The sequence below is a fragment of the Prinia subflava genome, chromosome 3 (assembly GCF_021018805.1).
Source record: "Prinia subflava isolate CZ2003 ecotype Zambia chromosome 3, Cam_Psub_1.2, whole genome shotgun sequence".
Lineage (NCBI taxonomy): Eukaryota > Metazoa > Chordata > Aves > Passeriformes > Cisticolidae > Prinia > Prinia subflava.
Genome location: NC_086249.1, coordinates 84,281,655 through 84,303,687, shown reverse-complemented (window position 1 = coordinate 84,303,687; position 22,033 = coordinate 84,281,655). Strand labels below are relative to the sequence as shown.

General features: G+C 41.2%; 1 protein-coding gene across 2 annotated transcripts; it reads left to right on the top strand.

Moving 5' to 3' along the window:
- Positions 1-546: 546 nt before the first annotated feature.
- MXRA5 (matrix remodeling associated 5) lies at positions 547-21,425 on the top strand. 2 transcript variants are annotated; one of them, XM_063392795.1, is made up of 7 exons: positions 547-1,109; positions 3,254-3,469; positions 5,726-5,855; positions 6,173-6,563; positions 9,098-14,044; positions 14,705-15,605; positions 17,137-21,425. In XM_063392795.1, exons 1-7 carry the CDS (start codon positions 925-927, stop codon positions 19,046-19,048), a joined length of 8,682 nt encoding a protein of 2,893 aa, XP_063248865.1. In that variant the 5' UTR covers positions 547-924; the 3' UTR covers positions 19,049-21,425. The 2 variants fall into 2 exon arrangements, with proteins under 2 accessions (XP_063248865.1, XP_063248867.1); XM_063392797.1 differs by lacking the exon at positions 547-1,109 and adding an exon at positions 1,665-1,695.
- Positions 21,426-22,033: the final 608 nt, after the last annotated feature.

Here is a 22,033-nt window from a genome sequence, read left to right as displayed (position 1 = left end):
ATACAAGTCTCTGCAGCAGAATCGTGCCAGTATGAAATATAAGGATTAATGTCAGGTTGGTTCTTTGTGTTGTGATGGGAGATCTATATCAAAGGACTATAGAATCTTTAAAGCTGGAAAAGACCTCAAAATCATCGAGTCCAACCATTTACCCTGCACAAGCAAGCCCACCAGTAAACCATGTCTCTAAGCACCATATCACTATGGGAAGAGAAAGAAACCCTAACTAGTCGGTCCAGGTTAGGGATTATGTGGCTGAACTCTTCTGTGTATACGTGTGTGTGAGCGCACAAAGCGCGTAGCTGCACATCTGAGCGCTCCAACCGCGCTGGATGTCCCCAGGTCCCAGAGACAAACTTTGCGTAAGCTTCACGTCCCGAACCCCCGCGAAATGCCGGCTGCCGCGGCCGCTGTCCGCCGGCTCCGAGCCCGCTGTACGCCCCCCGCCCCCGGCGGGCCCGCCCGCAGCCGCCCCCTCCCCGCAGGGGCCGCCCACCCCGCAAGAGGAGCGGCCGCGCCGCGCCTCCCCCTGCACAGCGCCCGGCGCGGGGAGGCGGGCGGAGGAGGCGCCCCGGCTCCCGCACCCCTCGTCCCCATGCGGCGGCGGGCGGCGGGACGCGGGGAGAGCTGCGCGCCCAGGCGGCCCGTCCGGCGGCGCGGAGCCGCCCGCATCGCCCGCCCGCCCGCTGGCCCGCGGAGCTCCCGCAGCGCCCGGGGCGACGCGCCGGGCTCCCGCCGGGGCTGAGGGCTGTCGGCGTCCCGACTTTCGGCGGGCTCGTGGGGCATCCGGAGAAGGGGAGCGCTCGGAGACAACAGCGGTCAATACAAACCAGCACCCGGCGGTGCCTGCCCGGCTGCCGCGCATCGCTTATGCTTGTTCGGGGCGAGCCAGCCGCGGCGGCCGATCCCGCAGGATGACGGGCCATGAGGAGTCCTAAATCGGCGTCGAGGCGCGCCACCGCAGGCAGCGATGAGCCTCGGCGAGCCGGTGCCGGAGGGGAGGCCGGGGTCCAGGTGACCGCCGGCCCCGCGCCGCCGGCCGCCCGCAGCCCCCCGGAGCATCGGGAGCGGCGGGCAGCGCCTGCTGAGAGAGCCTCGCCCGGCCGCAGGTAAGGAGCAGCGCACGGCCACCGCTGCCGGGGCGGGGGGCGCGTTGGGTTTTGGGGTTCCCCGCAGGACTGCGCGGGACGGGGAGGCGGATGCGCCGCGCGGCTGCCTGGCTGGCGGCCGTCGGGCGTCCCGCGGCCGGTGCCGCCGTGTGTCGGCGCCCGCCCTCAGCCCGAGCGCTCCCGTCGCCCCGTCCGGCGGGGACATTCTTGCCTAATGGGAAGCATCTGTCCTCCGGTACGGCAGAAAGAAACGCGGAGGCGAGGGGGACTGGAGCTCCCCCGCAGCCCCCTCCGCCGCAGCCGCTGCTGGCATACCGCCCGCGCCGGCAGCACCGGCCGCCCCTCCCGCCGACCTCCCCGCCAGGCGCCGTGCGGCAGCGCCGCCACTCGGGGCCCCGCCCTCGCCGCGCCTCCCGGGGCGGGGCCGCAGCCCATTGGCCGGCGCGCTGCGCGGGCGGTGGCGGCAGCCAATGGCGATGGGGCGGCCGAGGGCGCCCCCGTGCGGCGGGGCGGCGCGGTGGCAGCCGCTCCCGCAGAGGCCGGAGCATCCCGGAGGAGCGGGCAGGTCGGACACGGGCACAGCACGGTAAGTCCCGCCGGCCGGCCCTGCCCCAGCCCCTCACAAGTCACTGCAGCCTCCTCTTCACCTCAGTGAGCACGTCCTGAAAGGGACCTCTCACAAAAGGAATCGAAATGGGTAGGCTGTTTTTTAGAAGGAATTTTCGTTAAGGAGAATAAAAGGAAAGCAGCACCTGGAAATTCTTAAACAAATTACAAGCTATTTGTCTCGTAAAGAAAGCTAAGTGTCTCATTAACTTGACCATGGATATTTGGGAGAACTCTTCGTCCCAACGAGCTTCTCCTTTGAACTGTAATGGTTTGCACATGGTAATCTTAGGAGGAAAAAAAAGTGCATCTTGTTGCTTGCAGACCTAAAAAAATCTGACTTTTATACTACAAGCAAATAACTAATGGAACTAATAATACCTGGTTCAAGTGAATGCCTTTCTGTCATTGCCACAGTGTTGTACAAAAGCAGGAATATTAAATTTCTGTTACTAATAGCAGCTAGTATTCTTGCATGGCATTAGTTTGAAAAGCTTTCAAACCCTTCTGCTGGTAGGAATAAGAATAGGAATGTTTTAAGATCATTTGTCCAGAGTTAGGGGCTTAATAAGTTAGGGTAATAAGACATGACATAAATTTTTTGACTGTCAGAAATTACTAATGCTCAAGGTCAAGAACAGTTGCATTTTCTTGTCTGTGCTCCTTTGAATGACTCCCCATGGTTCTAGCCATGCAGACATCAACACACAATTCCAAAAGTCTGAACTTGAGTATTGGTAGACATATCATAAAATTTCCTCTGAGGCCTCTGCTTACGCTTTAAAACAAATTGTCTAGTTTTATCAGTTTTCAGTCATAATACCTGTTTGGTCTAGATTGCTATGTAAGAGTATATCCAATATAACAGAGCAACCCATTGCAAAGGATGACAGTCTAGATCTGTGGTCAACCAATTCTTTCTTTCACTTTCTATCTCAATCATTTCCCATATCTATTATGAATGAGATTCATTGAACCACATTTCACCCTACCAAAAGTTAATACCCTGTCTAAAAATTAGGCAGCTAGGTCAGGTGAGTTGCTAATTTGGGACCTAATGAAGCTCAACTGTACTATTTTTAGTTTTTTGATGAGGTGCATAGTTGATAGAATTAATCTGTGATTATGGCTTGGTTGTTTTTTCTTCTTTCGTTGACTGTAGAGGGAGCCCTGGCAATTTGCTTGAGCTAGATACGTCCCTAAAAGTTTTCTAGTTTTTCTGTGACATGAGTACTATTCTTGGTGTACAGAATAAGCTTATAAAATGTATTACCATAGGGACATAGCATAACTTTTTTAGAATAGGTATTTAGTAGAAGTGAGTAATGGGGGAAAAATTGACATTGAAGTAGAAAATGACATAGAATAAAGAAAATGGCTTTCCAATTGATCTTGGCCTTGATTATCTGCAGACTTTCTAGACAATGTGGGTAAACACTAGGTATATAAAGGGTTTAAAATATATAAAGAGTATATTAAAATTTTTAAAAATCCTAATTTCTTCTCTCTTTTCTTCCTCCCTGTCCCCAACAATGCAGGAGGAGCCAGGCAAGGGGAGGCGACAAGATGGGGGAGCGGGTGGCGGCCGGAGCGCTGTCCGTGGTGCTGGTGCTGGGACTGGGGCTGCCGCTGGGCGCCCTGGGCTGCCCCCCGCCCTGCGCCTGCTACCTCCCCACCGAGGTCCACTGCACCTTCCGCTCCCTGGCGGCTGTGCTGGCACGCATCCCTAAGCACGTGGAAAGAATCAACTTCGGGTTCGTATGGCGCCTTGGAGCAAACAGTCGTGCGCTCGGAGTGCAGAGGCCTGGAGCGCTTCGTGGCAAACCAGGATGTCTGTGTGTGCCTCTCCGAGTGGAGTCACAGAGATGGGGACTCACCTCTGGGTGCTGTGTGTCAAACACTGCAGCTGCTGGCATGCATAAATTAGCCTAGACTTTTTGTTTCAAACAAAAGTTACTAATATTTTCAAATAAATATTTATACCATGATGTCAGTTCTTTTTTGGCAAATAGAACATTTAGTATAGAGTGCATTAAAAAAGATATTTAACTAAATCTCTTGCGAGAGTGCCACAGAATATGGAATTTTATACCTGATGTAAAAAAAAATACAGTAGGAGTAAAATTCTATGATGTAACCCAGTAGCATTTTGGAGAACAATGAGATATAGCATATCTTAAATGAATACAGTGGAAAGAAATCTGATCCATTGCCTTTGGAGATTGTTGCAATTTTTTCAAGCAACTGAGCACAATATAAGCATATTTTGGGAAGAGATTGCTCAGACTCCAACTCACTTTCCTCTGCCAGGACATTGCCAACTCACATCTGTCAGATTTTGAGACAAGAAGGCAGAGACAGTTGGTGAGCTTCATATCACAAAAGTACCGTGTTGGGTCGTTGTGCGACACGGAACGGTGCAAGAGTCACAGTCCTCTTCTGCTTGGTGTCAGGGCTGCCCCACTACCCATGATGAACTCATCCTTACAACCTCAAGGCCTGTAAGCTGCAACTGATCACGCAATGACTGGCAGTAGTGACCTTGGTTTGGTTGGGTTTTTTGCTTCCCTATATAAAAATTTTTATCCACCAACATTCTGTCCACCTGAAGCTTAATTTTAGTTTTAAAATGCTCTTGTGCTCAGTAAAGCTATGTTAAAGAAATACGTACTCCAATCTCTAAATTGCTTTTGAAAATGGAATGTAGGTTTCTAAGTTATTAAGGTGTTTGGGCTGTTTTTTTAGTAGAGCACATTATTTGATATACTGTTAGCATAAAAGACATTTCTTCTCTTTGTATTTCATCACTACAAATGACATTTTCTCAGCTGTGTCCTTTCCCAGGAAGAAACAGTCTTAACTGTTGTTACACTTTTGCTTTGAAGGAGTGCTTTTATCATATTGCTATTTTAAGTGCTATGTAGTTAGAAGGTAAAGATTATTTTTCCAAATGGATATTATTTAGGAGAAATTTTTATTTAAACAAGATAATTTTGTTTCAAAGGACTGATTTTGAAATAAGGACTTTAAATAACATGTCTGCTATAAGCTTAAGGGATCTGCAGAAGAACTAAAGATATTAATACAGTGTTATAAATTTTAAGCAAATTAAGAATCTTTAGATCGATAACAGAAGTATTTTCTCCATATTCAAAGTATTTCAATTTCATGCTGTGTCTTCCCTTGCTTTCTAGAAAATACTAATAAATTGGAAAAATCTCTAAAATTCTAAGCTTAATTTTAAGATTTCATGCCTAGATTAGGTAATACATTTAATTTTCTGTATACATATGAAAATTGCAAATGTAGAGCTAGGCCACCAAATGTAATTCTTCCAAATTGGCACATAAAGCCTGATTTGCTTGTCCAAAGCAAAACTGATTTATTGTCAAAGAGTAGTTTTTCTGTATTCCTTATCTAAGAGGAATTTCAAGGATCAAGTGATGTAATTGTAAGGTCAGTTCCTAGATCTTATGTATTTAGTTCATGTAGCCAATTACATTATGTAATTGTTACAGTGAGTGAAGCAGGATGTGACTTACTGCTTCTTGTGCTGTTTGGGAGATAACCCATTTTTAATGTTTACTCTCCAAATCTCTATTTATTTATTTTTAAATGCTGCTTTGGCAACACTGCAGTCTGTCTAGTTTGCCAGGCTCCATAGCATCATGGTTTGGCCACAGGCCATTAACTTATTTCTATTCTATAAACTGAACTGCATGGAAAAACATACTGACAACTATTAGAACTTAAACTCCTATTTATTACTTTTACTTCTAATTTATGGCTAAAGTGCCACAAAGTGAGTTAAAAGAAATCTTAATGTAAACATGAACTAAGTATGCTTGGGCCTTGTAAGAGTCTTTCAATAACTTCTGGCGTTTTGACAATGCATTAAGGTCCCTCTAGTTTTTCCTGGAGGGGCCTTAATTAGTTACACTAATTTTACATTTGCAGTTCATGACAGTCAGTGTATCAATTGTAACAGCATGTGTGATTTTTTTCCCCAGGTTCAACAGTATACAGTCTATATATGAAAACTCCTTTGCAGGACTTACAAAATTGGAATTGCTCATGATACATGGAAATGACATTCAGAATATTCCTAATGGTGCTTTGAAAGATCTTGTGTCTCTACAGGTAATGCTTAGGTTTTCCTAAGTTTCAAAACTAATGCCCATGAATAACAGAAAGCAAAACCTTTTCTTTATAGTTCCTTTTTAGGATTAACGTATCGTTTTCCCCACAAATGCATTGGATATCTATTAACAAAGCCTATGTCTAACTTGATAATGCTAACATTCAGTTTTATTCTACCTCTGACCAGCATATAATTTTTCAGTGGTGCAATAGAGTTGAAGGAAAAAATTTACTTGATTGCTAGTCTATTTGGATTTAGATTAAAAAAAATATCTCTGGTTATTTTTTGTTTTATTTTGTTTTGGTTTTTTGTTTAGGTTTTCAAAATTAGTTACAACAAATTGAAAGCAATAACTGGCCAAACTCTCCAAGGACTTTCAAGTTTAATGAGACTGCACATGGACCACAACAGAATTGAGTTTATTCATCCAAATGCTTTTAATGGTTTAACTTCTCTAAGACTTGTCCACCTAGAAGGAAATTTGCTTCAGCAGCTTCACCCCAACACCTTTTCAACATTTATGGTCCTTAATTATTTCAAGTTGTCGACAATAAGGCATCTGTACCTATCTGAAAATGCTCTTAGGACCTTGCCAGCAGGGATGTTTCAGGGCATGCCACTGCTGGAAAATCTTTACCTTCATGGAAATCCATGGGCCTGTGACTGCAGTTTGAAATGGCTCCTTGAGTGGAATGAAGCTTTTGGAGGTAGGAGCATAAGCTACCAGTGTTTATTGAACTTATAATGTTGAATTTTTTTTTTCTGTGTGTTGATGGTTTTGTTACTTCCTGAATATTATTACCAACATAATGTCTGTGCAGTATTAAATCCTGTTACTTTTCAATAAATGTGTGTATTTAAAAAACACTGTAAAAAGAAAGCAGTTTTGTTTCATTAGATGAAAAATATGTATTTATGAGCAAAGAAATTAGCCATTATGTTTGGGATGATGGAAGTGGTAGTGAAGTTTATAACTGAAAAGGGGTTATAACCTTTTACTGCATTTGCTTGCACAGCCATACACCTTTGGCTAAGTGCTGCCAATTGTCCTCAACCAACAAAGCTACTGACTATATGCTCTAACAGAATGTGGTAACATTGGATTTGAACTTGTTTGTCAAAGGAAGGAAGGAAATCAGGTTACCAAATTCCTGCTTAAGCCCTCTAACTTTGAATCTATTAACACTGAGGCTGTGGTTTGCATTCTTCATGTCCATCCGTGTTTCTTCATTGACCGCAACTTCCTTTTATGATGGAGCAAATCTATTTTAAGTATTTTCAAGTACTTGCAATGTATTTATTTTCAACCATGTATTTTTTTTTCATAAAATAGTTTGTCTATCTTCATTCAAGCTTAGAGATGAGAATAGTATCACAGTGCCTAGGCTGGAAGGCTTCTGTGCAGAAGCAAAAAAGAGAGTTTTATAATCAGGAAAACACAAAATGAGGAGAGGTTTGAGTGTCAGTTTACAGTTTGGGCAGAGTTCTCAGTTCAGCAGAGGAACTGGTGTCACACCAAAGCTACTGCTAAAATATTAAGAGGAAATTGGCATTTAATTGTAACTGGAGATGTCTCAAATGAGTGATGGAGTCATAAGGTTTATATAATGATTTTGGAGCACTTGTGGTGAGTTATGGTGGGTCTTGTCATCTTAGAATACATAATTCATTGCAGTTTTGCACATGACTGTAGGACAGTGCTTTTTAAGAATGTGCAATGCTTGAATGAGTAATATAAATCTTCTGCACTAAACAGATACTTGAGTCATCTAACTAAAATACTGTATTTCACAATCTTACATTGTAAAATTTTTATATTCTGTTCTTAATCCAAATTGTGTGTGTATGTGTAATGAGTGTACTTAAGTTTTACTGTAAGTTATTGTAATGACATATTAGCTGAACATTCCTTCCTTAGTGCAGTGTTTGGCTTGCTAGCATTTTTATTCAGTTAGGTTACCTCTTCACACTAAAACAGTAGTGATTTTTGAATGGGGGAATAATTTATCCATGCCTTTTTCATGTATGACTGGGTTTGTATCTATATATGACTATAACATTAACTTCTTCAGAAATTCTGTCCACAGTTATTAAATTTCTTCAGACTAGTGTAGCCACTGCCAAGTTGATTGTGGTCCAGTTTTTCCTTATCTTTGAAACATCCTGTTTGAATCTGCAAGTGATAAACTGCATATATGTATATATATATGTGTGTGTGTTCCATTTGTAACACCGCTTCAAGAAAATTGATTTTTCAGACTAGCAAAACATCAATTTAAATAGTGGTGTGAAAATTTGCTGTGCATCTCCCTTTCTCCTGACATTTTGCCATATAACCCACTGGTATATTGTTCATTCGTTCAAAGATCCCTCATTCTTCAGGATGATACTTATTCCTAGAATAACTTTAAAAATTTTCTTTTACTATATGCTTCCAAACTAATTACCTAAGGTAACATTTGACATTCAAGTGAGCAGAACAATGTAATAAATATGTGATTGTTACTTTGCAGACAACAGTCTGCATTGACAGAAGAGAGGAGTCAAGACTGTAATTTCCTGGTCTAGCTTTCCCTCTCTGTTTTAGTTTTTTTGTATTATTACAAAGTTTACAATTGTTTCAGAGGTGAGGGAAGAAATGGCACCTTTTTTTTTTTCTGCTGATAAGTAGCTTGTAAGTGCAAGAACTAGTCAGTCCATTTTGGTAGCTACAGTAAAATGTTTTGTGTACTGCCAATACTGTTCTTAATCAACAGAGAGAAAAAAAAAGCTTCCTGGATTATTTAATGAGGAAGTCCAGCATTTCTCTGGTAAATGCTGTATTTTTTTTAAAGCTGAAAGGTCCCACTCCTCTCCACATTAGATGCACAAGTCAGGCTGTCACAAATGCAGACTTTTAGACCCAGAGTAGTTTGTTACTGATTTCAGTGTTGCCCTGCACACTTCAGTTTCTAGGCATTTAATTCAGAAGTAGTGAATCTAAATTTCAGAAGGATGAAGTATTCAATCCTCTCATTAAAGTCAGTAGAAATCATGGTCAGATTGAGATTGGGTGCCCATTCAGCTCTAAAACAAAGAGGTGCCATTCTGTAAGTCTTGCCTTATGTGTCATGTGACATAATGCAATCCTCATGAAGTTTATTTCATACTTCTGAGAGTTGTCTAACTCTAGAACAGAATTTTTCAGCTTATTTATCTCATTTTCCCCTTTATTTTCTTTCTTCCTTTCCTTTTTTTGCAGGTGTTTTAAAATGCAAAAAGGACAAAGCCTATGAAGGGGGACAGCTGTGTGCTAAGTGCAGCAGCCCAAAACAACTGCAGAAAGAAGATATTCAAAACTTGAAAGATATTTCCTGTAGGAAGCCTGTCATTCAGTCTTCACTGAGGCAAAATAGCAGTACTCAAGATGAGGAAGATGACGACAGTTACGAACCCCCTCTGGAAGAACTTCAGTCCTCACCATGGAACATTGCTCTAAATATGACTGATGAGCATGGCAATGTAGTTCACCTGAACTGTGAAATCAAAAAACCAACAGATTCTACCAAAATTCAGTGGAATCAAATCCAGACTCAGGAGATAGATATAAATGCCACAATTGCACTGGATTTTGAATGTCCAATGAATCGAGAAAACTATGAAAAACTGTGGAAGCTTATAGCTTACTACAGTGAAGTACCTGTCAAATTAGAAAGGGAACTTATGCTCAGAAAAGAGCCTAAAATAAGCTATCAGTACAAGCAAGGCTCAGACTATGATGCTCTTTACTACACAGGTGTAAAAGCTCAAATACTGGCTGAGCCTTCCTGGGTCATGCAGCCTCTTATAAATATCCAGTTAAACAGGCGCCAGAGTACAGGGAAAAAAGTGGTGCTATCTTTTTTTACTGTGTTTTCTCAGACAATTCATACGAAAACCACCAGGCAGCAGAGAAACTGGGTAATGATAGAGCAAAATCAGAGCACCAGGACAGCACAGAGTGTGGTGGAAGGGTCAGAGTGTCAGCTGAGCTGCAGTGTGAAAGCTTCTGAGAGCCCTTCCATTCAGTGGCTTTTTCCAGATGGGACTAAACTGCAGGCACCTTTTAATGAGAAAGACAGTAGGTTTTCCATTCTCAGTAGTGGCCAACTAATAATCAAAGCAGTGAGTTACACTGATGGAGGTGTGTACCACTGTGTTGCCCAAGTGAGAGATGATGTGGACATAATGGCTTACAGAGTTGTTGTGCAGCCTGCAGCTATTCAGGTATCTGATTCAGATGTAGTGAGAGTTGAAAAAAACGTTGGAGATCCAATAGCTTTGCCATGCAATGCAGTTGCCATCCCAGACCCGCAGCTGAGCTGGATTCTCCCAAACAGTCAGGTACTCAATGATTTATCAAACTCTTCAAAAGGCTATATGCTGCCCAATGGTACTTTGCTTATTCCAAGGAGCCATGTCACTGATAGTGGCCATTACAGGTGTGTGGCTGTCAATCAGCAGGGATCAGATCAGTTTGTTGTAAGGGTCACCGTAAATAAAATGGTGTCTGACAGGTCATTTAAACGAATAAAAGTAAAGAAGCGCCCTGGCTCAAAAGGTTTGTCAAAAGCAAGAGGGCGGGTCATAGATGATGAAGAGGGATCAGGGGCAGGAGGAATGGAGGAGGTCCCACGAAGAAAGAACCGCCTAAAAGACTGGGAAATACCTTTTAAACAAAAGAGTGACCAAGTTCCAGAGGCTCAAATTAAAAAAGGGAAGAAGGGCAGAAGGAAAATGAAAATCTGGAAAAGTACTGATGAAACCCAAGACAGCAATGTTGCAGAAGGCCGCAGAGTATTTGAATCTCGAAGGAGAATTAATGTGGCAAGCAAACAGATTAATCCACAGCATTGGGCTGACATTTTGGCAAAGGTCCGTGGGAAGAATCTTCCTAGAACAACAACAGCTCCAACCATCTCTGTTACAACTTCACTGCCATCAGTCATGCAGGAAACTACTCCTGCCCCTTATCCCTTAGTCAGCCCTCCGCCTACAGAGACAGGAGCTGATGTGGTGGATTCCTCTGCGGATGCATCACCTGTGGGTGAAGATGAGCAATTCTCGGTCACTGTTTCACAGAACACAGAAGTGTTTTCAGTCCAGTCTGTAGTAATACAGTCAGAAACTGAACCGTTTTCCAACTACAGGGCTTTACAAACACCTGCAAGTGTGGACACTGTAGAAATTGCATTATCAGGTCCATATTTGCCTCCTGTCTCTGCAACTCCACAACCGCAAGGGGAGCAGCATCTTGATGCCGGGACGGATGATTCAGTTTCCCTTACTGAAGAACCTTTAGCCAAACAAATTGTGACAAACTTTCCTAATGCCCAGAGCAGTTTATTCACAATGGCAAATGTAGATAAATCTGTATCTTCTATATCTGAAGAAAATTCTGCTTTTGCTGAGCTACCACTTGATGCTACTCTCCTTGCTGAGTCTCAGACTGTGCATCTTCATGGCACCTTGGAGACAAGCCTGAACTTAAATGAAGTGGGCCCAATTAGAGTTGACACCACAACTTCAGCACCTTCTCAGTTTGATGAGATAATCCCAACAGGTTCTGTAGGTACTACTACTGTTTCTTCATCTACTTTTCCATTTGTTAGAGAAAAGGGCAATGATGCAAGATACCAGCGCAAAAAAATATCCACAAGTTATACAAAAACATCAGACTTAAGTAACAGTTTTCCAGCTGTCACACCCGTCAGGGTTCAGAGTAAAGAAGAACCTGAAGCTCACAAGAATACAGTGACTCAAGAAAGCACATCCAGCAGTTATGCAGACAATTCTCAGATAGAGGAACTTAGAAACCAGGCTATTCCAAAACAAAGTCCCATATTCATTTTGCATAGTGCTTATGCTCCTCGTAAAACAGCAGACGGGTTAGAAACGGCTTCTTCCATCACTAGATTGACCACTGTTGCCACCACAACAACTCCATACAGAAAGACTATGCCTTCACGTATTACTCAGCATGGTAGAAAAAGGCCTTATGGGAGAAGGAGAAGGCCAAACAGAATCCGACAAAGACCAAAGCCTTTGCCCCATGTTGTTTTAAGCACGGAGGCAATACCTGTAATTCCAAGGACATCTAAAATTGAAGCTGTTACCAAAACTTCTTCTGCAACCCTTGAAAGGCCTGATCTTAAAAACATCAAAATACAGGCTAGGAAAGAGGAGCATATGGAATCCACTCCTTCATTAATTCCTGATTCAGGTATCACAGAGAAAATTACAAAAATCAGAGACGTGATCACAACTTTCTCTTTTAGGCCTACTACTTCTCCCCCTGAACGTAAACATGTGACACGCCCTACTAGCCTTGAAACCTTGGAACTTCCAGTGACTGCACCAAACACAATTTTATCATCATATGCTGTACATGATGCGCTTCCCACAAAAGAGTTAAGTGTACCTCTGAAACCAGAGCAAAGTGAAGTGCCAGCATACCACTCATTAGACAATGTCTCTGCCAAGGACACGAAAGCAGATTCTAAAACTGTGGATCATAAGGCAGAACAATCAAGGACAACAACTTCTCCTGCATATAGGAACAGCTCAATACTATCAATAAAACCAAAATCTCAAGAAGAGCCTAACATATTTGACTTAGAAGTTGTGGTTAATGAAACAACTGCTGGAACATTCCAGCTGGCATATCCCACTATGAGTGATTTAAGTATTCCTGTTGGCACAGTCGAAGTTTTTGAGGACCTCTCAGTTTCAAAGGAGCCATGGAAGCCCACAGTATCTATAGAAACACCAGCAAAAGCTAAGCCACCTCAGAAATATGATACAATTATTTTATCCTCCTCTTTCACTACTGCAGAAACTCAGATTTTTCCAGTTACAGAGACAGAGAAATCTGTTACTTCCCAGGCTGTGACAGAGCCATCTTCCTTGGATAGAGAGGAATCTATGTTACATGTGTTTCATCATTTGCGGACAACTGAAAAGCCGCCTGTTACATCCACTGCTTTTATTCCATTTATAAAACTTGTCACTCTTCCCCCTTCCATTTCAAGCACTTCACATCCTCTTCATTATACCACCAAGGAGAGTAATGCGTTCAATAAAGAAAGGTTCCCAGAAGCAAAACAAGTTGGAGCAGGTGGTGACAAAATAGTGATGACCTCAAAACAGAATGTTCACCCTACTCCTTCCTCAAACGAAAACAGGATTAGCATACAGTCAAGAGAGAAGCAATTCAAAGAGTTGTATAGTAGCAAGTCAAACAACAGTTTACTGCTAAATCCAAATCTTCCCCATCCACCTGCTGGAATGATACCAAGCATCAACCAAAGACTACCTGCTGTGCCTCCAAAGCACATTCCAGTAAGAGGCACCGTGAAGCTTCCTGTAACACAGGGCCCACTTCACTACACAAACAAACCAGAGATAACAGCATATGCAGCACACACCATCCAGGACAGAAAAACTTCTGCTTCCCAGAGAGAAACAACTACCCCAACACAAGCCTCTCCATTTAACAAAACAAATCCATTAACCGAAAACAAGTTCAGTAATCAGGGTCAGAACAGATACAATATTAATTCAAGATTTTTTGGAAATAACCACGTTCCAGAAAACAGAGGCACAGCAGGAAGGCTACCAAGTCAAATGATCCCCTATTACCCCGGTTCCAGAATACCATTCCTTTTCAACAGAACAAGGATATTCCCTCACTTAAATATACATCCTAAACCAGATGTTCCTAGTCAACTAGCACCAAAAGGCACAATTGAGAAGAAGGTTGCTCAGGTCTTACCTACTGGGATTACAGTGCAGAAAGCTACAGCTGTTCCAGTGCCTCCAATGCCACATATCACAACGACTACATCACCACCAGTGATTTTCAAGATTACCCCTCCAGCCTTTCTCTCTCATCGCACAAAACCACAAATAACCACTACAGTTCATCCTTTTAAAAGTGTCCATCATCATCATCAAAAATTTCAGTCTGTTCCTTACGTGGGAGCCATTATGCCACACAATTCATCTGTGATTCAGTCTTCCACTAATTTTAGGGTACATGGAGAAAGACCTAAAATTATCACAAAAGCATCTCAGAGCATATCCATTCTTGCTGAAGCAGATGCTTTTATCCCTTGTGATGCAGTTGGGGAACCCAAGCCTTTTATTACTTGGACAAAAGTCTCTACAGGTAAGACAAAGAAAAATATGTTCTTCGACATGGTTTGTAGGAGTATTGCACAGAAATGCAACGTGATCACAGGAGTAGTTCAAAATAATGAAAAAGACTTCTTGTCACTTAATAATCATTGTAGAGAAAATGATTAATTGCGACTAATCTTTACAAGTAATAATAGATTTGCAGTGTTTCTGTGTGTAGTAAAATTGCAGTGTAGTAAAAGAAAACCTCTACCATTTAATGAGTTTGTTTTTGAAGAGTAATTTTTTCTGTGAAAAGCAGACAACTCTGCTTATTCATAGCAGTTAGAATTTATTATGGAAATACTTGTGAGTATGGGTTTATTAACATTGCTACCTTAAATATTGATGTGTGTGTCATCTCCATATGCAAAAGGAACAGAAAAGTTACATGAAGATTTTAGAGGGATCCTGAAACATAAGGCCTTCAAATATTTCCACACCATCTACCTTTGCAGGCTAGTGGTTAGTTCTGCAATAGGAATCAAGACTAATTTGAGCAATGGAGAGGGTCAGAAGATTTCATATGGGCCTTCTGAAGTTGAAATTGGTGTTGATATAATAAATAAACCTAAAATCTCACTTAAGACATCTTTATGCAATAATGTACACTTTAAACCCTTTGACTTTTTCTTTCCTTTCACGTTCACAGGAGCTCTAATGACAGCCAACAGCAAGTTACAAAGATTTGAAGTCTGGAAAAATGGTACTCTCCTTATCCGAAATGCTCAGCTTCAGGACCGTGGACAGTATTTATGCACAGCTCAGAACCTGCATGGTGTAGATAAAATGATTGTTGTGCTCACAGTTGTAGCCCATCAGCCCAAAATTTTACTTTCCCGCTATCGAGATGTCACGGTCTACTTTGGAGAGACCATAGCAATGGAGTGTCAGGCTAGTGGGACTCCAAGCCCACTAATTTCATGGATTTTCCCAGACAGGAAGATTTTGCAGACAGTCACAGCCACAGAAAGCAGGATAATGCTTCATGAAAATCGAACCTTGTCTATCAAGCAAGCAACTTTCTCAGACCGAGGAGTTTACAAATGTGTAGCAAGCAACGCTGCGGGAGCTGACAGTGTTGCAGTGAGGCTGCACATTGCAGCCTTACCCCCCATCATCCAGCAGGACAAGCAAGAGAACATTTCCTTGCCCCTTGGTAGCAGTATTTACATCCACTGCACTGCCAAAGCAGCACCTCCTCCCAACATCCGCTGGGTGGTCTTTGATGGCACACAAGTCCGACCTTCTCAGTTTGTCAATGGGAATTTATTTGTTTTTCCCAATGGGACTCTTTACATTCGCAACGTCTCCCCCAAGGACAGTGGGACCTACGAGTGCATTGCTGCTAACATGGTGGGAGCTGCCAGGAGAGCAGTACAACTCCATGTGAAGAAGCACACATCCAATGCTAAGATCACTGGGAGCTCTCCTCAGAGAACAGATGTAACATATGGTGGCATCCTGCATTTGGACTGTAGTGCTTCTGGTGACCCCTGGCCTCGGATATTATGGAGGTTGCCTTCCAAAAGGATGATTGATTCACTTCACAGGTATATTATTATATGGGGTGTAGCAGGTAAATTGCAGTTTAGATGAACTTAGAGAAGAGCCCACTCATATATGTGCAAGTTTCATTCCTGACTTCTTTGGGTTTTGAGAGATCCACACAATCCTTAAGAAGGAATTTGAAATTATATCAAAATATAGTCAAGTTATATCTTAGCATAATTTTCTTGAAAGCAGTATTACTCTTGAAAAGTTAGCTTCAAGTTTTTATGATAAGCTGCCACTATTTGTCTTTTACAGCCACTTGTAAACATAGTAAAAAGTCCAGATATACAGCTTGTGTACTGCTTGTTTCAATGTGCTTAGTCTGAATAATGTTGCACAGGTGCCTGCTTTTCCCCAGGAGAAAAGAAATCATTGAATTATATCTCTTAGGCAAATCATTACACACAGTAAATACAGGGCAAATAAATCAATTTATAATTATTTAAACAAACACGATCATTTTAACGTCATATATAAATGAATGTTACCACACAATAAGGTCTGTGCAAACCTGGTGCATATAAATGCCTAAAACAATACGTCCCCCAATGTTTGCAATATCAAGTAAAATATCACTTCTACAAACCTACAATAACTGTCCTAACACATGGCTGAAAACAAATTTCTGTGCTATAAATTATTCGTAGCTCACCTTTGAGCACTATAAACAGACACAAAATGCACTGTAATTAAAATACGTAATTGGGCACAACTTTCTTCACAGCTGAACATAGTCATAATTTTTATATTGACAAAAATATATTTAGGTAATCTGTAGATAGCACAAAATCCAGAATGCATTTTATGCGTTATAGTGGTAGTAAAAAACCACTATTTCTTTTGCATTTTCCTTCATGATCTTTATGTGGGCTGCTTTTCAAATACTGGAGATCTTCTTTGGGGAGAAAACTGTTACTACTGAGGAAGCTGGTTTTGACCACAACACACCAATTCCATAGTGAAGTGGAAAGGACTAATAGTTTTTATAGCATACTGGAAACTTTTTTTCCTTATTTCAAAGCTTAGCAACAGTTTGCTTCAATGCGACTCTTCTAAATCCTAATATTTATACCCAAGGCCAGAGGAAGTTCTTCATCTTTATTTGTTTTTAGCTGAAGACCCAGGTACCAGACTCCATTATGGTCCATATAGCCTCGTGTGGATTATATAATTAAGAGATCTCATATTTCAATGTTATAGAATAACGTACATGTAGTCAGAAGAGTCAAAACCAACATAATTTGGTATTTAGTGGATGTTTAATGGTCAAAAAGAGCATTAAAGTCATTAAACACAACAGAATTACTTGGTTACAAGTGAGTAGAATTTTTTTTTCACTTGCTTTTTGGTGGTGAATATTCTGGAAATTTCTGCCCATCTAATCATTTAACAATATCAATTTTCCTCTCCTATTATTTTTCTTTTTAATGCTGTTGAGTTGTTATTCCCCTCTAGAGATTTCTCTCTGTGGTTAGTACCCAAGATGTGATTATGGGGCTCATGTTAGGTTCTTTTTGTCTTTCCTTACAGCACTTTGGAGACTAGAATCAAAGTATTCAGCAATGGGACTTTGGTTGTTCATTCAGTTACAGACAAAGATGCAGGGGACTATTTGTGTGTGGCCCGCAATCAGATAGGGGACGACTACGTGGTCCTCAAAGTGAATGTGATGATGAAACCAGCAAAAATAGAACATAAGAATGAGAATAACCACAAGGTCAAGTACGGAGGGGACCTGAAAGTTGACTGTGTAGCCACAGGTCTGCCAAACCCAGAGATCTCCTGGGGTCTTCCAGATGGCAGCATGATCAATACCTTCATGCAGTCGGATGACAGCGGCAGCCGGACAAAGCGGTACGTGGTCTTCGATAATGGAACCCTGTACTTCAATGATGTTGGGCTGAGAGAGGAAGGGGACTACACCTGCTATGCTGAAAACCAGATTGGGAAGGATGAAATGAAAGTGCGGGTCAAAGTGGTGGCGGAGCCTGCAACCATCAGGAACAAAACATACATCACTGTTAACGTACCTTATGGTGATGTTGTCACAGTAGCATGTGAAGCCAAAGGAGAACCCACTCCCAAAGTGACTTGGCTTTCCCCAACCAACAGGCCAATTCCTGCCCTATCTGACAAATACCAGATATACAGAGATGGCACCCTCCTCATCCAAAAGGCCCAAAGATCTGACAGTGGTAACTATACTTGTGTAGCACGGAACAGTGCTGGAGAAGATCGGAAGATCGTTTGGATCCATGTTGATGTTCAGCCTCCTAGAATCAATGGCCATCTCAATGCAATAACATCTGTGAGGGAGACAGCCATCAGAGACAGCCGAAAACTTATTGACTGCAAAGCTGAGGGCATCCCTGCTCCGCGTGTGTTATGGGCGTTTCCAGAAGGAGTAGTTTTACCAGCTCCCTACTATGGGAACAGGATCACTGTGCATCGCAATGGCACGCTGGACATCAGAGGCGTGAGGCAGACAGACGCCGTGCAGCTCGTGTGCATTGCGCGGAACGAAGGCGGGGAGGCCAGACTGCTTGTGCAGCTCCTCATCACAGACCATTTGGAGAAACCCTCCTTCAGAGACCCTGTCAGTGAAAGGATCACTGCCATTGCTGGGCACAGCATCAATCTCAACTGCTCAGTCCAGGGGAACCCCAAACCCAGCACGAGCTGGATCCTTCCCAACGGCTCCGAAGTGCTGAGTGGCAGTCGCCTGCACAGATTTTACCATAAGAGGGATGGGATCTTACACATCAGCAGTTTATCTGCTGGGGACGCTGGGACTTACCGCTGTACAGCCAGAAACCCAGGAGGTTATGTGGAACGAGTAGTCTTCCTCAAGGTGGGACTCAGGCCAGAAATTAGCAACCAGTACAACAACCTGGTGAGCATCATCAATGGAGAAACTCTGCAGCTTCATTGCATCACCCAGGCAAACCACCGGGCACAGATCTCCTGGACACTGCCCAATGGTATGGTTATGGATGCCCCCCAGGCTGTGGGTCGCTTTTCCCTGATGGAAAATGGCTCATTGACAGTGCGTGAGGCTTCTGTATTTGACAGGGGCACTTACCTGTGCAAAGTGTCAACAGAGTATGGCACTTCTGTTATGCCCGTGCCTGTCATTGTGATCGCTTATCCTCCTCGGATCACCAGTGAGCCAGCACCTGTCATTTATGCCAGACTTGGAAATTCAGTTAAACTGAACTGCATGGCCATTGGGATTCCTAAAGCAGAAATAACATGGGAGCTTCCAGATAAATCACATCTGACAACAGGAGCTCAATCCCGTCTGTATGGAAACAAATTCCTCCATCCTCAGGGGTCGTTGGTCATCCAGCAGTCCACTCAAAGGGATGCAGGCTTCTATAAATGCACTGCTAAGAATATACTAGGCAGTGATTCCAAAACGACCTACGTACACATATTCTAAGACTAAAACAAGTGCCTTTGACTGGATACTGGTGTTCAAGTCACTGCCAAACGAGTGCAATGAGGAAAGTACCGCTTGCAACAATGACTAAGGAGAGGGAAAGAAAAAGAATTAATCTGCATTTCTTTTGTACTCAATATGGCAGTAAGTCTGAAACTAAGAAGACTAACATGTTGAAAAAGGTCTTCAAATTGTTAAGACAGTGTAATGTGGTTTTTCATGCTATCCAATAGCATCTGTGACCTAAAGTACTCTATCGTCAATAGTCCAAAGTTATTTCTTGTTCTAACAAGCACCTTAAAAGTACCAAAGAAGTATTAACTGTTAATAAGTGAGCTGCAGTGATAGAAGTACTTTAGTAAAAGATTTTTTTTATACCCTGCAGTGCCTTTACATAATCTAGGCTTATAGAATATTGTTAACCTTTCTGTTCATGCTTCTATCAACTCTTCAAAATCAAAGATTAAATTAGCAAATAAGAGTGATCTATTTTAATAAAAATACATACAGAGATTAGCTACCTTAACATATGAACATACATTTGCCAGCTACTAAGGACTATATGGTCAATTAATTCATTATATATTTTATATGTATTTTTTAATCTGACTATGAGACTAGAAAGAGTAACAATGAACTTGGTCTCATTTTATAAATTATTGGTCTTTACAAGACTCTGATACATTACAGTGTTTTATAATATTAAGGTCAATATACTGTACATTTTATAATAAAAAAAATATTTTCCAAATAATGTATTCACTGGTTTTCTTTCTTTTTAGAAAATAAGGAACTCCAAACAGTAGTAGTATGGAGTTAGGTAAAAAAAAACCCACAGTGATGTAGTGTTATATGTACTTGTATTTGAACGAATTTCTATTTGATTCATTCATAGATGTTTTAGGGAAGACAAATTAGTATAATTGTTTATCTTTTTAAAAGTGATTTATTAATAGAAATTTGTGTATATTTCAGCATATATTTACAATGTCAATACTTTTTCTGCAGTCAAGGATTGTTTACTGGATAGTGTGCATAATTTTATTAAGATTTATCTCTTGTGCTATAGAAATATTTGCTACAAGGTGGTGAATAGGCCCATGTTTCAACAAACTATAGCAAACAGAGTTTTGCAAATGTTAACTTACTTTTAAACATATGAATTCTTTCGGATATTCCTTAAAGTTTTGCTTGTTCATAGAACTCATGCTCGTATTTTAGAATATGGTTAGAATAAAAGCTTTATTTTTATTTTTCTGTTGATCAAAACATGTCAGTAATGTAAAGTGTTTTGTTAATATTTACATTTTGCAAAAGCTGAAAGCAAAGATTTCCTTGCCCCACAAGTTTATCCAGTTTAGAAAATAGTAAGCTGTTGCAAAATGCGTACTTATCGTAATGGTAAACAGAACTGAGCTACTCAAAGTAAAAGGTATTTGATTAGAACAAGAATATAGAACTAAATGAGAAGGGCTTTGCTGAAGATACAAGGTTTCCAATTTATATTATAGAATATTTTATAAAACTTTGTTTTCAAAAATTCAGTGCAGGCTAAAAATCTAGTTTGTATACAACTTTATTTAGGTTGTGGATATGTTGCCTATTAAATAGCACTTAATTATGTCTTAGTTTCTTTTTTATGGGTTAAACCCTTGGGCCCTAAATCATGAAGCAGTGTTCAAGAGGAAGCATGTCCCTAAATACCTGGCAGGGATGTAGCTTCTTGTGTGAGTAGTTAACGAAGAAAAAAAAGAGGCATTTAAGATTTTTAACTAGATTGCCCATGTGGTACTTTCTAATCTGGCTATTTTCCTTGAACATATCAGATACATCTTTAGATCTTTTAATTTTATAGTAGTTTTCCAATTTGGAAAATGGTCATACAGTATTTAATAATAATACATCTTGTAAAGGAGTCTGAAGTCAGCATTTGGCATTGTGGTAGGAATCAAGCACTTTTAATCATTTGTCCAGCTTTCACTTAACAGTTATGTGAATTTAGAGATATTCTTGGGTGCTGAATTACTTCTCTATGTTTGTATTAAGTAGATTTCTTTTTATGTTAAGGGAAGAAAATAGAATCCAAACCCAAATTCAAACATTTAATCTTTTAGGATCAAACAAAGCATCTGATCATGTTTTATTCCTTAGTCCAGAATTTTCACAGCTGCCAGTGGGAGTCTTGGAGCCTAACTAAAGAAAGATTTGGCTCTAGACATTTTTTTTTAAGTCAAAACTTGCATACTTGCAAAATTCCTTCAAAAGTGGACTTAACTTTTTTAACGTGTTACAATTTCCATTATGTTTGCCTTTACCCCTTTTATGAAAGTATACTCCCAATGAGAGACCTATGAAATACAATTTCTTTCAAAATAAATGTAACTACAATTTAAAAACATCAAATGAATGCTTTTTACACTCAAGCAGTGTTTGGCCATATGTCATGTCTGTCATACTCTTTCTCTGCTGATATGCCAGTTGTATAGGATATCTATCTTGAGTCCCTTTCATAGAAATAAAAACTTTCACAGGGAAACTAGATCTATTCTAGGACTTACATTCTTGGGCCTGAATCTACATGTCACTCCATCTGCTGAATCATTTATCAAATGAAGGCAGATACAGGACGCTAAATTTAAATCATAATTTCTTCCTTTATTTCCAGGTATTTCCTGCGAGTTGTGTTAAATAAATCAATGACAAATTCACATTACTTCAAGGATGCAACATATCATTCATTTTTTTTTCTTCAAAGGTCTTCATTCATTTTTCAGACCAAGCAGGACCCATGCACTCAAAGGCAATGTAGTTTATTCTTTTCTGATTTGGGGAATGCTGGGAAATTAAGTGCTTGCTCATGGTTTGAGAAGGTTTCTAGTTTTTTACTCAATCAATCAAAGCAGGTTCTGGATAGTTTCCATGGAAAGGAAAACCATTCCTTGCTTTTGCTTTGTAAATGGAGAAGAAGCAGAATAACAAGATGTC

Coding starts and splice junctions, on each gene's coding strand:
- MXRA5 (XM_063392795.1), top strand. CDS start 925: ATGAGGAGTCCTAAATCGGCGTCGAGGCGCGCCACCGCAGGCAGCGAT. Junction 5,856..6,172: donor AAGATCTTGTGTCTCTACAG/GTAATGCTTAGG, acceptor TTTTTTGTTTAG/GTTTTCAAAATTAGTTACAA. Junction 6,564..9,097: donor GTGGAATGAAGCTTTTGGAG/GTAGGAGCATAA, acceptor CTTTTTTTGCAG/GTGTTTTAAAATGCAAAAAG.